This window comes from Hippoglossus stenolepis, chromosome 21, assembly GCF_022539355.2.
Source record: "Hippoglossus stenolepis isolate QCI-W04-F060 chromosome 21, HSTE1.2, whole genome shotgun sequence".
In the NCBI taxonomy this organism is placed as follows: domain Eukaryota; kingdom Metazoa; phylum Chordata; class Actinopteri; order Pleuronectiformes; family Pleuronectidae; genus Hippoglossus; species Hippoglossus stenolepis.
The window spans coordinates 16,037,568-16,058,405 of NC_061503.1; the positions used below are offsets into that span (position 1 = coordinate 16,037,568).

General features: G+C 44.4%; 1 protein-coding gene across 1 annotated transcript in view; it reads left to right on the forward strand.

The window, feature by feature from the left end:
• Positions 1-20,341, forward strand: part of wnk4a (WNK lysine deficient protein kinase 4a) — a 36,235-nt gene extending 15,894 nt beyond the window's left edge. The window contains 18 exon segments of the mRNA XM_035145414.2: positions 749-906; positions 3,453-3,541; positions 4,132-4,351; positions 5,767-6,130; positions 6,833-6,984; positions 7,432-7,505; positions 9,267-9,402; positions 9,806-9,922; positions 11,639-11,812; positions 13,544-13,598; positions 13,974-14,015; positions 14,018-14,104; positions 15,339-16,177; positions 16,784-16,871; positions 18,494-19,103; positions 19,415-19,620; positions 19,719-19,813; positions 19,919-20,341. Coding sequence (XP_035001305.2) covers positions 749-906; positions 3,453-3,541; positions 4,132-4,351; positions 5,767-6,130; positions 6,833-6,984; positions 7,432-7,505; positions 9,267-9,402; positions 9,806-9,922; positions 11,639-11,812; positions 13,544-13,598; positions 13,974-14,015; positions 14,018-14,104; positions 15,339-16,177; positions 16,784-16,871; positions 18,494-19,103; positions 19,415-19,620; positions 19,719-19,813; positions 19,919-19,921 — 3,509 coding nt within the window. The 3' untranslated portion in view covers positions 19,922-20,341.
• The last annotated feature ends 497 nt before the right edge of the window (positions 20,342-20,838 follow it).

Here is a 20,838-nt window from a genome sequence, read left to right on the forward strand (position 1 = left end):
ATCTGAAAGAAACAGTTGACAGGGATCTACTGGAGCTGAGCCAACACATGCAACGTGCCACCAGTCGGAAGATGTTCAGGTTTTTGCTTCCAGTTTCTCCTGCTTGTATATGTTCTTCTTTCACACGAACGACTTTGTTTAAAATAACACGATTGGCTTTTAATTTCAGTGGGAACTTGGCCTTCACATCAAACATGCAGGGAGTGCCGCTAAATGTTGGTGTCACAACGACTTGTTGATACTTGATTATTTTTGATTGATCTGACTGATACTCGATTTTTCGTCGAATTCAATCCACCAGGTTTTGGTTTTCATGGAAATCATAAAGAATTTAGTTCGTTGACGTAAAACCAGGAATTGATTTTCTCACATAAACATTTGAAACACTGAAGTTAACCACAAGGCAAACGACGTTCATCTAGATAAACGTCCAGGTCTTGTGGCAGTTATTTTCTTTACTCTGACTTTTGGCTGTTTGCTTGAAATGTATTTGAAATAATGCACATGGAGACATTATCGAAAAATACATTGTTGTATATTTATATTTAGACCATATCCATATTAATACTTTTTAGTTTTGAAACAGCATTTTAAAAGTAACGCTTTATAATGCAAAAAGGAAAGTTCTTTATAGATCCAGTGTGGGTAGAACAGCTCTACTTAATGTGTGAGGTCAAAAAAACGATTGAACTAGAGATTTGATTGCATTTACTTTTTTAACCGTTGACTTTCCCCTCTGCCCCGACAGGAACACCAGAGTTCATGGCCCCTGAGATGTACGAGGAGAAGTACGACGAGGCGGTGGACGTCTACGCCTTCGGAATGTGCATCCTGGAGATGGCCACCTCTGAGTACCCGTACTCCGAGTGCCAAAATGCCGCCCAGATCTACCGCAAAGTCACCAGCGTGAGTAAAGGGGGGGGGGACTGGCTAATTTTGTTTAATAATGTAATTGTCCACATGTGTTCGTTTGCTTCCATGTTCTCATTGGAATTACAGAGGAACCAGGATATCTGGTGTGTGGATATCCTGAATCCTTGGAAACAAGTGGGGCCCACATGGAACGAAAACCTTTAACTATTAAAGGCTCAGATTCGTCCTTCACGAGCTCAGGGTGCAGAACCGTGCCACGCTGATCTAAATGTTTCATAATGCACGATCACATACCTTTGACTCACTAATTGCCGGCGTCTTTACCAGTTGAAGGATCCTGTCTTACTGGTTCTGGAAATTATGTTTGAATGGAAAACTGATGCAACATAACGCTGACATGTGCAGAACTTCTGTCTAAGCTCTTTGTGAAGCCTCGCAGACTAATATTCTAACAAATGACAGATTTGTTAGGAAATTAAACTCTTTTCTTTTATGGTATAATATCTGACTAAGGATGACGAAGGTTTGAATCCCAGCCCAGAACCCACTAAAGCTGTGTAAGATTCAGACCAACAGAAAAGGTTTACAGAGAAAAAGACATGTGGAACCTCTCGGAGAGGAAAACAGGTCCAGGAACACAGTAGTGAGATTTAAAAGCTTTACAGCGGTGGCTCCAGGCTGCCGTATGTTTCAAGCTGCCAGGTACAGCGGTGATGCCATGGTGGGCAGGACCAGGCGACGGTAGAATTATATGTTGTGGAAAAGTGTGTCTCACGCTTCGCTTTACAAAGAGGCCAGTTTGTTTCTGGAGTGTCGCATATGCAAAACAAGCCGAGTCTGACGAAAGCTGGGAAGTGAGAACGCGACAATGCCAACAAGCCGGAGGGCGTCTGGCCCCAACTCAAACAAGACGCCAGAATAATGTTACGTATGAAGTCGGAGAAGAAACCGCACAAACAAATATAATAAATATCATATTAGCTGTGCTTTTCACAATTTGTTTACATTTTGGGTTTATGTGCAGACGACATGTGACAATTTATTCATATGTCAGCTTCATTAACTATTAACCTATAATGAGCTTGTACTTAAAGTATATTAAGGAGCTGAGCTTGATGTATGAGGAGCAGAAAGCAGTTGTTGGAATCATTCAATTCAATTCCTTGTCCGAAATATGGTTTCATTTCCCATCGAATTAATAGATTAATATATAAAGGAATCAATTAAAGAATGTTGTTTTCTTATCATGGAAAAATGCCTTAACAATAGTAACATATGCCGACAGCTCAAACTGTACAGACGGAATAAAACCCAAAGAGTTTCACTTTATTATTATGTCTTCAAGAATAGCAGCAATCCCTAAAATGCAGCTGAAACCAGTTTTCTTTGGTGTTTTTCCTCAAATCTTAAAAATGTCTTGGGCGCGTCTTCATACTTTTGGCCGCGGGGTTAATTCCCTCAGTTGTTTTAAATCAGTGCCAAAGAAAACCACATTTTGTTTGTAAACCACCACCATGCTTTATTCTAATATTTGTGCCAGATAATTGCTTTGGTTTTGTACAAAATGAACAGATCAATCAATTTTTCTCCCTGGTTAAGCTGAAATTTGATTCACCAAACAAAGGCATTTTTCTCCAGATCTTATCTCGAGCTCTGTCACTACAGGAAAAGGTGCGGAGCTGCAAATTAGATTAGAGAAACTGATTTATTCTGAAGGTGACTGAGGACACTGGCTCAACAAAGAAACCTCTGTGCTCCTCTTCAGATCCTCAGAATCACATTTCACCACCATAACAGCATTTTGTGATCGTGTTGGCGCTCACCGGAGGGGCAGGGACGTATAGTCATTCATTAAGTGGGGTTTATATAGGGTGAGTATTATGTAACGCAGCAGTAATTCTGCACAGTAATCGTTTCTCCCTTGAAGCTGTTTTCCTTTGTCTCATTTAAAACAAGCGTGACTATCTTGAGAAAATGAATTGTGGTCACAACACAGTAAAAGATCACGGTTACTCTGTGACATGTCGGCCTTTGAATGTGAGAGCGAGATGTGTCGCTCGGGCCTGTTTATGTGCAGATCTAATTATTTGGGTGGTTTGAGCGAACATCAGCTGGTTGTTTGTGCATCTGCAGGACAAACTTCTCCTTGACCTTGGTTCTTCGCTGCCTTATCAGTGTTGTTACAGGGATTGGAGCTCTGCTGTCGTGATAGAGTTCAGAAAACCTCCCTCTTTGGTTCATGTAAGAGAAGAATCCTGCCTGAATACTTTTCTGTGAGCTCAAAGCCGCAGCTCTTCTCAGTTATCACATTGTGGGGGTTTTCCATGTGCTGGAACTTGTGGCTGTGTGTTTTCCTGGTGTTGACATGACTGCAGAGCAGAATGTCATGCTGGCGAGGGGCAGATGTCACAAAGCACGAGAGGACGTTAAGCATGTAGAGCAGCGAGTGCTTTGCTTTGTTCCTTTGACAGAACGGCACAGGATAAATGCACAGAGAGGACGTCATTATTGCTGATGGCTTATTCTCCTTAAAGCATCGGTCTAATCTAATCCTACCCCTCCTCTGATTTCTCTTACAGGGGATAAAACCTGACAGTTTCTACAAAGTCAAAGTCCCGGAGCTGAAGGAGATCATTGAGGGCTGCATTCGTATGAACAAAGATGAGAGGTACAAATAAAATAATCTATATTTCCATGTTTTTCCTGTTATCCTGGCTTTTGTTTTGTGCTGATAAAGCAGAAAAAAAACTGACAAAGCTCATTTTTAGTCTCCCTATGCTATCATGGAATATTAAAATATAAAATAAAGAAATAAATAATACAAAATATTGCATGTTTTCTTGTTTAAATGTTACTAAAATGTTGTTTTCCATCATTTGAACGATGTAAGCATCAGGAAAAGAGCTTCAAGTTTGAGAAACTATTCTCCTGCAGCTTCTCACTGAGCGTAAAGTGTTTTTTGGAAAGTTTACTTTCTCACAGTGTCGCCAAACTTTCTCTCACGTCGTATTCACTTTATTTTATACTGATTGTCGTGATGTAAGTCGGAGAGTCAAGGTCGTTTCAACCTGATAGACAGCATGTTTTGTAACTGTCTTTTTTTCACGGTTGTGGGCTCACACTTTGATTCTCACAGTTTGTGCTCAATGAGAAAAACCCTGATCTGTGAAGCTGAATGTTTTTTAAAAGGTAATGAATCTGTCTGTTAATTAGCCAAAGTGTCCGAGAGTAAACGACTAAACGCTTCTCATCCTGCAGGTACACCATTCAGGACCTCCTGGAGCACCCCTTCTTCCAGGAGAACAACGGCGTGCACGTGGAGCTGGCGGAGGAGGACGACACGGTGAAGTCGGGCCTGAAGCTGTGGCTGCGCATGGACGACACCAAGAAGCTCCAGGGGAAGTACAAGGACAACAACGCCATCGAGTTCCTCTTTGAGCTCTACAAGGACGTGCCTGAGGAGGTGGCGCAGGAGATGGTAGGTCGACCTCCACGGCTTCACGGCTTCACCGCCCGCTGCCTCGCCTGATCCAGTGTGTTGCAGCCATTAGTGAGGAAATTGAATAATTGATTCCAGATCATGAGATAGACGCGGCTCCAACATGTTCTCTGCATCCTGGTCTTGATTTATGATTATAGCCTTTTATAGGTTTTCTAGAGGAACGTGACTGGGGATATGGCACCACCCCCTATTGTTTTTAGAACAGTTGATTCCTCACAAAAGAATTTTCATCTGGATGCTTTAAAAAGGGTAATTAGATGTCTGCTTGAAGTAGACTCATTATCTTAATGAGTTATTTTTACTTCTACAGCAATAATATTCAGAAAACTAGAAACACACTCCGCCAATGCTCAACAGTCTCCTTATGAAACCACATTTAAATTCTTGATTTTTATTTGGATTCTCCACCAAGTTTCACACATTAATATATATCAGTCCCCTAAATATTTTTGTATTAATTATTCTGTGAAAAATCTGTGAAAATACAATCTTAAAGTGTTCCTGGATCCACCCCCTTATCTGGATCCATGGCTAAAGGTAATGGGATCTTCCCTGACACTTACAAATACATAAATCAATTTCAAGGTGTTGATTTTTCCATGGTTATTGTAGATTTTGTACGAATTTTACACGAACATGCAGATATTCACTTGTGTAGATCCTGTTATCGGCGATGCCAACATCATAGATTCACAGATTCTGAAATTATTAGAGAAATAAATGGTTTGCCATCTTCCTTTCGACCCCAGACAGTGAAAGCAGCATCGCTAATGCACCCGGCATCATTATACCACTTTTACGGTTCTGTTATGACAGCGGGAACATTGAGATGTGCTGCAGGCCATAAAGACAAAGCCTTGACGAGTGTGTCAAGGGCACACGGCTCAACCTTTAATCATCAGTTGTTGGAAATGTGAGAGCGTGTCTCAGGAAGCAGCATCTTTAATAATATAATGGTTCTCTTGGTTGTTAGGAAACAGGCCTTATGTCCTCCGCAGAGGTCACTTTTAATGAAAATAGGAGCCACAATTCCCCACTTGTTTATCTCTTTTGGGGTAGTTTTCATCAAGATCAAATTTGGTATCAGTACGGGGACATGTAGTGCCGGCGTGCTGCTGTAATCTGACCATGTGCTGAGTGGCATGTTCAGCCTGAGAATCCCTCTCTGCTGCACCGAGTGTCACGAGAGGCGATGGAAGACTACAACCCGTCAGAGGAAATCAAATCAAACGCCGTTAGAACAAAGCTGGTGTCACAGTTTGCGTGCTCAGGTCGTTCAGTGCAACAGATCTGTGTAACTTGTCGACATATTGCAGACAGCACATCACGGACCATGACGTATACACCCCGCCCCTGTTGTGCCCTGACCATCTCTGTGTGTTGTTACTCAGGTCGTGCTCGGCTTCGTGTGCGAGGCGGACTTCAAGCTGGTGGCCAAGGCCATACGGGACAGGGTGTCGGCCATCAAGCGGCAGAGGGAGAAGCTGAGGCGGCTGTCGGAGGAGAAGAAGAGGAAGAAGCTGGAGCAAGAGGCCATAGAGGAAGAAACCGAGCCTCAGACCTTTTCACCCAAAGTCAGAGAGGTCGCGGCAGCGGAGTCCCCCACCCCGGCCATGACGCCTCCGGCCCCCATCATGTCCCCCGTCACAAGCTCCGCTGACTCCGGTGTCAGCTCCAACTACCCAGCAGAACCAGAGGAGCCCGAGGCCGACCAGCACTTCCACATCCGACACAACAGCCTGTCCTCTGCTAACTGTGAGGGGCCTCATGTCACATCCCATAACATGACGTGTGCTGGTATTCATGTTTTCAGTTCAAAAACAAGGAGGAATATAAATGTTGTGTAGTAAACAGTTATACATGTTTTTTTTTTAAAGAAGTAGTGGAGAAGAAGTAGAAAGTAAGAAAACATATACATTCTCAAGTTAAGTACAAGCACCTCAAAGTAAAGTAGCTACACAAAGTAACTTAATGTTTCAGTTACAGTCGTCCCTCAATGTTTGACCTTTGACCTCCGCTGGATTTGTTTGTGTTCAGATTCTCCTTCACAGTGTTTCTCACTGCTTTAGCTGAACCATTGTCAAAGCTGCTCAGATGTCAGAGCACATGGGAGGCGCACAGTGAAATGTGAATCTGTGGATAACTGAATGATCTAGTCCCTGTAATTTCACGGCTGTTGCACAAACACCACAAAAGTTGTGTTTGTAGATATTGAATCTTTCTGTTTTTATCCACACGACATCCTGAGTGTTCTCTCTGGAGATTTGGAGTGAATCAGTCGGATCTGGTCTAAATGAACGGTGCACAGTGGTGTCATTGTCATTGTTTGTGTGTTTGTGTGTGTGTGGTATATCTCATTTTCCTCTCCCCTGCCTGTGTGTATGGTTCCGTCTGTGTCGGTCTATCAGGCCACACAGTTGATCACATGCTAATGGTTTATATCCTTTGTTGAAACAGCTGACTGCGAGACGGATGGCTATCTGAGCTCCTCTGGGCTCCAGGATCCGCTGGAGGCCGGCACCTTCAACGCGCCCGCGACCCCTCCCACCGCGCACGCCGACTCCCCCACTGTAGGCGGCCTCCCCATCCCGGCCCTGCGCTTCCCCTCGGTGAGTGGCCACAGTAAAGAGCAATTTCCAAGATTTTACGAGACCTTGTTAAACGACATAACTCAAATCAAACACAGCGCTGACACATATGCAAACAATATATAACTATAAAGGAATTGAGTACGTAAGACCATAAAGATGAGTGAGATACTCCCTGAGGAGGAGGAGAAACTCTAACTTACATAAGGAATAACTTAATATCCTGAAGTTTCCAGAATAAATAGATGTAGTGTGTATTTTTTGCTACTTGATGAGAAATGTTCATAAGCAAAGTGAACGATTTGCACGAATCTGAGTTACAGTAAATACTTATGCACTCAAGAATAAGCATGTGGAAAATGGTTCATGGCTACTATCTAGTGCTAAAAACCTCAAAAGTAAAAATTGTATGAATCAAAGTCCTTTCTCCATGTTTACCTCCTCCACATTCCTTGTTTCTATTCAAAGAGCATTGCAGTATCCAACAACACGGAACACGGCAACTCGGAGCCCCCAAGCGGCTTCAGCTCCCCCGTGGACAGGTAAAGCTCCTCGTCCTTTCTTCTCTCCTCTCTCTCCTCCTTTTCACAACAATGGAGTTCAACATTCTCTTCTTTATTTAAGTCAGAGAGCTGAAAAATCACTGTATGAATCTAACAGAAACTGGGTTTTCCCTCTGCGGCGGCGACTCCTCCTCCTCCTCTCCTCCTCCTCCTCCTCCTCCTCCTCCACATCTGTGGGGCTGTGACAACAAGCTCGAGGCAGTCGACCGGCTCCTCTGTGTTTTTATTGCGGCGAGGCAGAATGGACCCTCGCAGGTTTCTGTGTGACTCGGCCTCAGATGTTGCGGAGGCCCTGTTTTCCATGTTGGTGGGATATAAGGAAGAGGGGGGGCTTTATTCTCGGCATGAGAGCTGATAATAGACTGTGTGTGTGTCTGTGTGTGTTTGTGTGTGTTTGTGTGGTGAGGGGCTTACATCATTGCTCCATCTTCTGTTCAGACACTGCAATGTTTCATAATTATATTGCCCCATTGACTGGGACACTTTCTAATCCTGAAACGATTGTTTTCATAATATATTAGTTGTGACCTCCACCAAGGAGGTTATGTTTTCTACAGGACGGATTTCCACGGTTTCACTTTATGTAATATTGCGAGATGCCATCTTTGCGTGTTAATTTACGAATATTAATTTGTTGATCTTTCGTACTAGTTTGTGTTTTATTCATAAGTCTATGAACTTTTTAAAAATAACTCTATGACCCGGGGTCGACAGGTCGCATAGGTCCAGAGCTCAAACATATTTGGTTTATAATGACAGAAAAGAAAACAGAGATCTGGACCTTTATGATTAAATTTAATTTGAAAACTCTTGTCAGTTAATTTTAAAATGTATTTGTGTGTTATTAGTTTTTGACACTTGTCCATGGTGGACTGAAATAAATGTCCAGTCTAGTTGAGTGTCATGTTTCATAACAGCTCAGGACCCATAACTATTAACTATCTAAGAACCAAACTTACTCCTTGTTGCTTTATCCTCTGACAAAAGCCCTGGAATACAGATGAGCAAAACTGTTCTCAAAGATCACAAATCAGAGAAATTATTAAAAAATATCAACACATATTATTTGGTGAAATTTCCATTTTAAAGTGGAAAACGGGCTTTAATTTGAACTGAAGTTACCCGTGAGGTGGGAGGTTTTTAAATAGAGCTGAGTGGACACAGGCCAAGCAGCAGGCCTGTAAATGTTAGTGAATGTTTGCAGCCAGCGCTGGAGAGCTGGACCCGTGTGTGTGTGTGTGTGTGTGTGTGTGTGTGTGTGTGTGTGTGTGTGTGTGTGTGTGTGTGTGTGTGTGTGTGTGTGTGTGTGTGTGTGTGTGTGTGTGTGTGCGTGTGCGTGTGCGTGTGACCACAGCGAACTGAAAAGGCCCAGGAGACGCAATTAGCTGAACCGAAGCGTTTAATAAAAAAAACGCACTGAACGTTCTCCAGTTCTCTGAAACCTAAAACTCCTTCATTGTACAGATCGCGTGGACGTGAGACAACACCACCTTCCTATAGAGTCTGACCCCATTATATGTATTGTTTAACTTTGAGTGTTTACACCCACGAGAAACACATCAAGACATTTGCGAGTAGCTGTTTATCGTTATGTGTGACGCCAAGATAATCAGCCATGATAGATATTCACATCCTGTCACACTTCTGTTGCGAATGATAGATTGACTTTGAAATTGCTGCGTGATGAAAGATTCAGTTCACGTTCTAACAAGTAGCATCTGTCATTTATCTCCCCCGCAGCTACGCCTCTGACGTGACCTCAGGGTTGAGCGACGGCTACGAGGGCCTATCGGAGAAGAACGAGAAGACGGCTGCGAGGCGAACCGCGGCGAAGCTGTTCAGGAGGAGGGCGCGCTCGAGGCTGCGCATCACAGGGGTACGATAAATCAAAAAGCTTTGTCGCATTTAAGTGCATCAGATAAACAGATAAATCAACAGGCAGGACTGGATGAGCGGAGGCATGATGCACGGTGATGGCTCCACCCTGGTTATGCAATGTTATCAGTAGCTATGCTGTTCCTCCGTCGTCACCTGCAGGACGTCTCCTCTGATCAGGACACTCTGGAGGCAGAGACAAACACATCATGCATAAGCACATGTTCTACAAAGAGCGCACAGTACAATGCATGTCACAGACACACACACACACACACACACACACACACACGACGTGACACGTTTGCTCACACGTAAACATACGCAGAAAAACATATTGTTCCCCCTTGTGTTTGAGTCAGAGAGTAAACAGACACCTGTCCTGACCCTGTCCCTCTCTGCAGCTCTCTGATAAAGTGGACCGGGTGGTCGAGTGTCAGCTGCAGACGCACAACGACAAGATGGTGACCTTCAAGTTCGACCTGGATGGAGATAACCCTGAAGACATCGCTGCGGTCATGGTGGGGATCAAGAGATTTAGAATATCAATAATATAACACTTTAACCATTATAATTTTTGGTAGATGTAACCTTGAAAGAAAAGCCGATAGACTCAGAAAAACTTTACATTAGGAAAAATCAAATTTTTATAATAGAAATTAATGCAATGGAAATTTTAAGATAGTGAATACAGCAGAACTTTGAACTCACTGTGTTAACATTAGCCACCAAAACCAAATGATCACACCAGATCACATAATAATAACAATCAATAATAATAATTCCAATGATACATGTATGGGTCAACCATCGCAGCCAAACATTTCTTACTGTTCTGATTATTTTAAAGTATAGAGGAGACGCCAGATCACATATATCGGACAAAGGCCCCTAAGGAAAAATATAGATGAAGTGAATGGGTTAACAGTTTTCTATGGAGACGGAAACTACGAGAAACATGAGGTCACTGTGTCAGCTGATACGTTTTGCAGATTCCTGTATCACAGTCGAACATACACATGATTTTATTCTGCCTCTAGTTAACAGTGTTTTTGTTTGTTGATCTGAACTGTGGCTGATATTTAATCTAAGTCACTGAGAAGTGAGTGACGCAGGCTAACACCCCCGTCATTGTCTCTTAGCTTCACTAGAGGCTTGCACCAGGGTGAATGTGATGAGGGCCTGAAGAGGCAGCATGTGCAGCACCACTGAATTTACTGTTTTCATCACCCTTCCAACAGTGGGCTTTTGTTTACTGAGTCCTGGCACAGTGTGGGGGGGGGCTTGGCATCACAACAGCCCCCGTGGTTAAATGAGCTGAGTTACGCCACGCTGACAGGAAACGGTCACCACACCCCTGCCCACAATTCACAGCAACACTCAGAACTGTATGAATATGCAAAAAAAAATCAAAACCTCGGCGAATAAACTGCTGCATTGTGGATTAACAGGAGATGATTTATGTGTTTTTCCCTGAGAACAAGTAGCTGATGATTGAAGGGGTGTGTGTTGGAGTGGGTGATGGACACACAAATAGACATTCACTATACCTGGAGACAAAATATTTACTCGGGCAGTGTAACTAAGTGCAGTTTAAAAGTATTTTTATTCTCTATTTTCTGCTACTTTACGCTTCTACTCTTCAAAATGTATTTATGTTGTTCTGCACTTGAAATAATTTACACCTGTTGTTACTTTGCAGCTTTTACACCTGATGAACTATATGTAAAGAAAATACATAAAAGATCAGCTCCACCTCAAACAGCTCAAATAGAGAAAGGCTACTTAAACATTATTTATATCAACAATACAGTCATATTATATAATATATCACTATAACACGTTTTTGACACTTCAGGTACATTTTCTGATAATACCATGACTGTAATGAAGCCTAAACCATGTTGATCGCCCCCTGGTGGCTGGCTGCAGTATAAGTCATAGACCCCGCCTCCTCCACGTTAGCAGATGGGACATGGCCCAAACTTAACAGCCAAAGTACATTTTAAATACATTTTTCACTTCTTACTCACTCTGGCTCCAAATGATGTCAAAAATGGAAGATGGCCATTTCTGGGATATTTTAGCTTGATTTGTTGCAATGGGAGGAAATGGAGACACATCGTCCATCTTTTTAAACGGTCTATTGATAATACCTGTGTATTTTTACTTAGATTTGACAGACTCAGTTGTGCAATCTATCTGAATGCTTCTTCCACTGTCCTTGTGTCGTCCAGGTGCACAATGAGTTCATCCTGCCATCAGAGAAGGAGGGCTTCATCCACCGCATGAGCGACATCATCAAACGGGCCAAGGCTCTGATGTCCAAAGACCAGCCGGTCCACGCCAGCAGCCACCGACTGCCCCAGCCTGCTTTCCACAGCGGGGTTAACTCGCTGTCTTCCTCCCAGGTCAGCAGCACCTGCTCCTCTCCAGTAATCCACATCGCAGCATTGTTAGCTGAGAACAAAGCAGTGTGTGTTTTTACTGATCGTCATAAATCACATCAGCTATAGTGTGTGTGTGTGTGTGTGGCGGTGGTTATCTAAAGCAGACCTATAAATCTGGTGTAAATGCATAGCTGCTGCTGTAGCTGTGCTTCCGACACTGGATGATAAAAAAAAAAACCTCGGCTGAGTGCTTTCCTCACGGCCCCTCCTGAGACTCGGCCTTAAAGATGGAAGGTTAAGTGTTGTTAAAGCCACCTGAGGTAGCGCTTTCATTTGGAACATAATGTTCCTAAAAGCACCAATGTCATAAAACCTTGTGATTTGTCGAGGCGTAGCCAGAACCCTCTTCTCTCACACACACTGTATTTGTTCCCACAACCACAGATCGTTTCCAGTGCTCCCACCATAAGGACATTTTCCAGATTATGTGCCCATATTGAGTGGGCAATATAATGAATGTTATATGTTTGTTTTAATTAAGATCGTGTGAACTTGTGAGACTTCCAGGAAGAAGAATTAAGGTTGTTAAGAGCAGTGCCATCCTGTGCAAGTTATGTCCCAATGCCAAATCAGATACAGTTTGTCCGCTAAAGGGAAAGAAGCGTCTGTCCTGCCAGGTTTTGTTCCACTCTAGAAGAAATCTCATTGTGCCCTCGAGTAGAAATAATCCAAGATGTTTGCAGAAGGTGGAACAAAGAGTTACGTGCAGTTTCACGTAGGACAAGAGACGAGTGAGAGCAGTGAAACTCAACCTTCAACCATCTACCTTGTTCACTACGTTTCCGACCCCCTGGCCACTATAATTACCCAGAACCACGTTGGGGCGGATCTCTCCTGGCCTCTCTCTAGCGCCTGATTAAAAACATTACATGCACCACATCCCGTAAGAACCATTATAGCTGCGCTCCCCAGCACCGTCCTGCCCGAAAACCACACCGAGCTGGTTAAGTCAGGAAGGAAACCCACGATCCCACAGACTGGGTGATCGGACTCTGTTGTGTAGTTGAGTTACTACTCTGACTGTTCTGTGGAGAGATGGAGGCTGAATCCTTGGAAAGAAAAGCTGGAGCCAAGCTGCTAACCTGACTAATGAAAGAGTCTCTGTATATCTTCCTCTCTGCTTTCACAGAGCTGGATTAGAGTGGCCACTTAATCAGATTATGGAGACTTTCCATAAAATGACCAACAAAGCAATAATAGTTCTGTTAACTGGTTAATAGGCTGAGATTTATTATAGAAAACAGCTCTTTACACAAATGAATAGAAATGGATTTAATGCTACACTGACGATAAATATATCATCGTGTAACTGGGGTCAGGTCTCAGGGGGCCACACACATCATCCGCTGAAGGCAGATGCATCCTGTGCTTCAGTGTCTTATACTTAAAGGGACATTACGTGGATTTTACATGGCGGAGTCTATGTATGAGGGAGGATACAAGTCTAAAAAAAAACACCCAACAGACAGTTCTTTGGTATTTTTAGAAATCAAAGTTATAGCAGAAGCCTGGTGTTGTAGCAGTGTTTAGGACTTTTATCCTTTTTATGTTTTCTATTTGTGTCTCCGAAGTCCCCCCCGGGCATGAAAGCATGAGGCTCTGCATAATAATACTAAATCAGTACTAAATCAATGTGAACATGAATATGAATAAGTGAAGTGGACACTGAGCTTCATCAACTCTCTCTTACAGCCTAATCTGCACAGTCAGCCGCTGCCCCGAACACACTCGTCCTCCTCTCTGCCCGGTAAGACCTCACGTCGGCTCTGATTAACTCATTTAACCCATTAAGAGGAAAGTGGACAAACCTGATGTTTGAAGAGATTAAAACTGACATGAATCTAGAAACTAACGAATGCATTAGTACCTCGCCCGCTGTGCTTTTTGTAGTAATTACTTGCAAGCCTGAAATTCAGCAAATAACATTAACGGCCTAGCATTTGTGTGTTGCATCTATTTTGCTGTGCATGACCATCGTGTGTATGTATGTATGTATGTATGTATGTATGTGTGTGTGTGTGTGTGGTGTGTGTGTGTGTGTGTGTGTGTGTGTGTGTGTGTGTGTGTGTGTGTGTGTGTGTGTGTGTGTGTGTCATCATCTCATGCATGTGTGTTGTCTCAGACTTCAGCCTGGCTAACCCGAGCGCAGGGGTACGTGGCTCTCCCCGTGCCCCAATGGCGACGTCTTGGGTGCAGACGTGACTTCATCTGGGCGACCTCTAATGCGCTCGCAGTCTTTCCACAACGCCCCAGGTAAATAGCCCCCGGTCCCACGTGAAGAGGCCGAGCATTGTTTACTGTTTCAGCACACTGAAATATTCTTACAGTCCTCTGGCAGAGAATAAGTCAAAGCAAAACTCTGCTACCTCATAAACCCCCACTCCCCTCCTCAGGGGGGTGTTCTCTGTATTGTTCTGACATTTGCATGGCGCCATCCACCATCCGCACACCTCAAAGCCTTCATCTGTCTCTGCCTTGCAGCAGGCCCTCCTGGGTAATTACCTCACCTGAACGGCCCTTTCTAGCTTTGAGGGAGCTGTGAATGCTGTCGCTGTGAACCAGGAGCTTCTCTCCAGCGCCGCGATAGTCTGCAACATCTGCTTGCCAGCTCACACTCCTACAGAATTTCCAAGAAAGCCTCCCCTCCTCCCTCAAAGCCTCCTTCCCCACGGGACTAAATTAAAGAACACACATCCTCCCTAAGCCCCCGTGTCTCGGCCTCGGCGGCCATCTGAACATCTTTATCCCCTCTTGTGCTGCGTCCCCTCTCGGCTTGATGTCCACTGCATGGTCGCTTTCGCAATTTGCCTCTTGGCCACCGGCCACTGTTATAGAGTGTTGCCTAACCTGCGTTTCCGTCAGCATGGAAAAAAGTAGAGGCTGGTTTGCATCATCAGCAACAGGAGGTGTGGTTTATAACTGAGGAGCCATTGTTGAGGTAAATGTCAAATCAATGGATGGAGCTGGGACGTTGGCTTCCCTAAAGGAGTGATGCAGAAACCCTGACTGCTTTAATCTCACAATCGCTCCCAAAAAGGCTGTTTACACACACGTGTGTTTGATTTAAACTCCTCTAAGATGTCATACACAAAAAGCCTCACTCGCTCCACTGGTGCAGAAGCCCTCACAGCTATCTAACTCTAATGTGCAAGTGCTGCGGCTTAAAAATGCAATTATACTCTGAACAAAATGTCTTTGTTCACCATGGAAACCCATTATTTGAAAGTATGGGAAAGATTTATGCTCCTCGTGGCAAACGTCTTGGCAGGAGGTTAACGGGAGAATCAGACGAGAGGACAAATGAGTGATCTCACTCGTCTCTCTGGGTCGACTCAGTCCAATATCCCACTGCAACCCTGCGTTTGATGCACAAATTAAATGAGGACATTCAGATTTTTTATTTCTTTTTTGCACGTGTCTCTTTTTGCACAGATGATTGACTCCAAAACCACAGATTAAAACTCTTTTTTGTGTCTTTGTCTCCCAGGGTCTCCGCTTCAATACCAGCACCATCCCCACCCTGCGTCTCTCCTGCCCCACCACCAGCACTACCACTTACCCTTCATGGGCCACACGCACTTCCCATACCCATACCCTGGCTCTCCGGGTTCCCCCAAGCCAGCAGCGCTTCATCCTCCCCTCACACGTGTAGCCAGCAACCCCACCTTCTCTTCTATTCCCTCACCCTCCTCCGGGTCCCCCAGTCCTCAGCGGGAGACCCCCAGTCCTTGCAGCAATGAGAGCATCAACATGTCCCCACCTCAGCATCCCAACATGTGGCCCCCCCACACACAGCCCCTGTTTTCATTGGCTAATGTCATCTCCATGGCCATGAGCATGGCTCAGTCTTTCATCCCTGTCGCGAGCCTGCCCGCCCAGGGGATCCCCTCCTTTCCAGGGTATCACCCCCAGCTTCCCGCTCACATGACCCAACAGTCGGGTTACCCCTCTGTCTACCAACAACAGTACCAAACTTCAGTAGAGGCCCAGTACCAAGGCATCCCAGAACAGAGCAATGTCTACCACAGCCCTGAGAACACACAAATGGATGGAGCCGCTTTCTTTACTCAGAACAATTATCCCGGCTGGTTGCATTCTGTCTCTCCACCTTCCATGGCTTCCACTCCTCCGCCGACTCCCCAGGAGTTTCTGCAACAGGTTGGATTCTCCAGTCCCCCCAGTCTGACCCAGGAGGAAAGTCTCCACAGTTACATGACACAATACCAAGCACAGGGTCCAGCTCAGGCCAAACCCAATCCACAAATCTCCAGCTCAGACTCCTCGTCAGATCTTTCCCCAACGCCCCCAGAGAGCCCTGAAAGCACTGTGAGTCATCATTACTCTTATCTCAGGGATTGAATCTGATTTCTAAAGCAATGCTTTGGATATGCTAATGTGTTAATTCATTAATCAACAAGTCCATCAACAGAATTCTGATGCTTGATTAATAGTTTGAGCCGTTTGTTAAGCAACAATTCAACATTCACTGCTTCAATCACAGATGTGAAAGTCTTGTCTCCATTGTCTGTTTTACATTTTTGAATTAAACTTCTTGTGAACTGAATATCTTAATGGTTTGAATACTTGATCATATAAAACTAATTATTCAAAAACACAAACTTAGGGTCTATGAAATTGCACATTTTTCACAATTTCCTGACATTTTAAGGGCAATTCATTAATGGAAGAACTTTAAGATGAACCAATCCAACCTTTTTCTTTGAAAACTGCTAAATTAGTATTTTTCGGTTGGTCAACACAAAAAAACATTTTTTTCTAGTTGTCAATTTTTGACATCTTGGATAAAAAAAAGAAAACTGATAAAGATAAAATTTGCCCGACATTGACACAGAAACTTTATTTAAAGTGGATCCACCAAGCTGGGTCAATTAGATGCAAGTTATATTGCTAATCTTTATCCTCCCTGTGTAGTTATCGTCCTGCAGCCCTCAGCTGCACCCTCCTGTACCTGAGATGAACGTCAGCATCCCAAAACCAAAAGTCTCTTCCCCTGAATCTGGTAAGAAATTCTGTGAATGTTCTCTCGTGTTTTCTCCTACGTCAGATGTAAAATAACTGGACAAGGTTCATGTTTTCACCCCAAACAAACCCACACACATGCTTGTGTATATACACAAACGCCCCCACAGCCAAATATTCCACGTTTTTCTTCTGCGCTCCAGTTTATAACGTGTTGGGTCTAAATACAGTCTGATGTTTCTGTCCTGGACAATTTGCCTTTTGAGCTGTTTTCAGTCGTCCCCCCCACCCCCTCTCTTTCTCTCTGGCGTATCCCTGGCGACATTATCATCCATTAGCGGTGCCTCTGGAGCCGTTGCGTAAGCGTCTGGATGTAATGTCCCTTTCAAAATGAACACAACCGTAGGTGTGATTGTGGCCCTGCCCACCGTCGACGGCCAATCGCTGAGCGGAGCTGCTCGTTACCCGCCTCTCCTCCCACATCCACACCTGTCAGTGTTTATTCCCTCCACACCGAGCACAGAGCCCCTCTGTTGCAGGCGGGCAGCGACCCAGACACGCTCTGTGTTTACTGTAAGAAGGACACTTAGTGGGCAGAATGAGACACTGCAGGATTCTAAACCCTCAAATTGTCTGCAGATGTGAGCAGACTGTTCCTGCTCTTTTAAGGCGATGACAGATAAACAACCTCATCACGGTCGTCATCAGTTATTATCCCTGCTGTAAATTAAGGCTCTTTAGCAGAGATCTACTGACAGGAGATTATTATTTTAGAAAGTGAGCTATGCTAAAAGTGAGGGTCATCAGGAGGGGGGGAACAATCCCAGCTAACATTGCTGTGAAAGGTGGGGTACACCCAGTCTATCACTAGGCTTACACATAAAACAACCATTCACATTCACACTTATGGGCAAATTAGATTTCTATGGACTGTGGGAGGACACCCAAACTCCAGACCGTGGGTTCAGACCCAGAACCATCTTATTTAGATGTGATCGGGCCCCATCGAGCCATTAGTAGTAAATAAGTGTGACAGACCTCCACCAAGACACAACAGTCCCCTTAGGAAACCACATTTAGATTCACTAGATCTAGATTTTTATTTGGATCTGCACCAAATTACTAACACTCATAATATCAATCCCCTAAACATGTGTGATTGTTCTTCCATCAAGTTTTTCCATGAATTATTCTCCCAGAAATCAAGGAACCTGTGGAAACACACCACCACCGCACCACATTGTAATGGGTTCCTCCCTGACCTACACCGCATCCTTCCACCATGTTTCCTGGTCATCTTTGTAGTAGTTGTTGTGAAATCTTACTCACAAACAGACAAATGGACAGAGGTGAAAACCTGACAAACTTCTTTCAAGACCGTTGCTAAGAAACACATGATTAGACTTTAATCAAACTGTGGCCGTCAGGTTTGTTTGGGGGTTTGTCCTGATGATCAATCAGCTCTGATCAGATTAGAGAACAATCATTGTTCAGCCAGTGATTGGCTGTCACTCATATAAACTCTCTGTCCAGATGATGTAACTTCTCAATCAAGGACACAACTCACAGCTTAAATGACATAAGTTAGGATCCTTGATCAAGGTATTTACATCATTTTATTCTAAATGGCTTTAACACAAACTTTTTTACTCTATATTCTAGAAGTCCAGTCCACACCAGTGACTGTCGGCCGATTCCAGGTGACGCCCAGCATTGACATCCCTGTGGCTGCTGTGTCTGTACCTGCTGCACTACAGCCTGAGGTCAGCAGCAGCACCACATCAGAGAGCAGCACAGAGGAACAGGGGGAGTCTGAGACCAGCCTGGGCACCTCCCTCACCATGTCCCCTCCTCACCCACATCCTCAGAGAGGGTCCTCGGTGGTCCTCCAGGAGCTGGACAGACAGCCGGTGTGGGCCGGGAGCCAGGAGCCGCAGCAGGAGCAGCTGACACAGGACAGAGGAGTGGGGGACGAAGACGAGGACGCAGAGGTAGAGTTTGTCGGGGAACGGCAGAGGACGAAGAAGAGGAGTCGGAGGAGAGCGTACAGCCTCAGCCTGTTGGGGACGTCTGTGGACAGTGGACTCTCGCTGACGGCTGCTGAGATGGAGGGGAGGTCGTGGGACGGAGGGGCGGGCAGCCCGCAGTACACTAATGCCCTTCACCATTTATGGATGATGACTTACAGCCGCAGCGCTCCCTACCTGAGTAGCGATGACTCAGACAGTGAAGATGGGGAAATGGTGGAGGAGCTTCAGGAACTCAGAGAGAGGTAAGAGACAATGCTTACCATGACCAGGTATTGTTTTTCAATACAATATATGACCAGACAATAGATATTTTACTTTGACATAGTAAATCCACATATTGTACACATAGGGAACTTCAAATCTGATTTGGGAAATTCTGTGATTACTTTTTACTGGAAAAACAACAAAGTATTTTCAAAGTTTCAAATTTAAAAACATTTGTGTAGCTTTGTACCTCTTCACATATGTTCATGTGCTCAATTAGACAAATACCGACATTACTGGCTGTGCATTCCCAGACTGAGGGGCTAAGTTATTTGTTGTCCTTCACCAGACATCTGACCGAGGTGCAGGACCTGCAGGCTGCTCAGAAGAAAGAGATCGAGGAGCTGTATGAGCGGATGGGTAAGGTTCCTCCTCCAGGCATCCTCTCTCCTGCTGCGATGCTGTCCAGTCGACAGCGCCGCCTGTCGAAGGGGAACGGTTTCCCCTCATCGCGCCGGAACAGCCTGCAGCGCTTGGACATATTGCCACTCCAAGGTAAAGAAGAATATCCAAGAACATCCTCCACTGAATGTCTGACAGCTTAATGTCTGAACGGACGTTAAAGTGTGAATGTACTGTTTTTGTTTCCCTAGGTATCATTAGGAGAAACTCTCTTGGAGGCAGCAGTAGCGGCTCCCAGGATAAACCCAGCAAAGGGGTCACCTTTTCCACTGACATAAGTAGAATGGTGAGTGTTCACTGCTTAAACAAACTTCATACATATTATTATATGTTAAACTCAAAAGGCAAAAATGCTTATTCAAGTCTAACTTTGAACCTTTTCCTTTTCCAGTAAGAAACGCTCAGCTGAGCTGTATATCTGGACTACCTCATCTGAAGTGTGACAAAGTGCTCATACCCGTCCCGAAGGAGGATCACGTTAACACTTGTCACACACCCGCTCGCCGATCAACGAAAACCTGCTTCCCTCTGCCAGTGGTCATTTACCTCAAATGTACAGAAACTGTCACCAGTAGCGCAGAATATCCACTAATCGGATTCCCGTTCAGTCCTGATTGTCCTTGTAAATAAAGCGTCAGAGCCGACGGGTCAGAAGTCACCAGCTTCAGTTCAAGCTGCCGCAGTAGATGTCCCATCACAGTTTGTTTTAAAGGAGACATATCCTGCTGTTTTTGTGTGTTTTATTGTTTTTGTGTGAATGTACAAGTTCTGCATAGTTGAAAAGCCCAAAGTCTGAGGTAAAGGAAGGAAGGAGGCCTTGTGTTTCAGACAGAGGCTGAAAAGAGGAGCTTCAGCAATAGTGTTATTTTTCAAATAACCCAAATTAAAATGACAACCCTGAGTATGAGCACGATATGTCTCCTTTAAATGTTTTCTCTGATCAAGCTCTTCAGTCGAGTGCTGCAGAGCCGTGGCGACACAATGACCTTGACCCAGAATGCCTGATGGTTGCAGTTTTCCTGTCTTCTCACTGCCGTTAATCGCTCTGAACACAGCGACGTGAACCACAGAGAAACTCTGGCTCTTACCGATAGTTTTTCGTACACAGATGACAATATTTTGAATAATCTCATGTCTGGTGTGGTTAGTTAATGATGTCTCAGCATATTTAATATATTTTTCATGTAGTGGAGCTGACTCCTGCCTTCCTGGGACTGACAATAACAGTCACCATGGATTGAACATTTTGATTTTGTTGCAGTACAACTTCTTTAGTGGTTTTGACACCTGATAAGATCAACTGCATTCTCC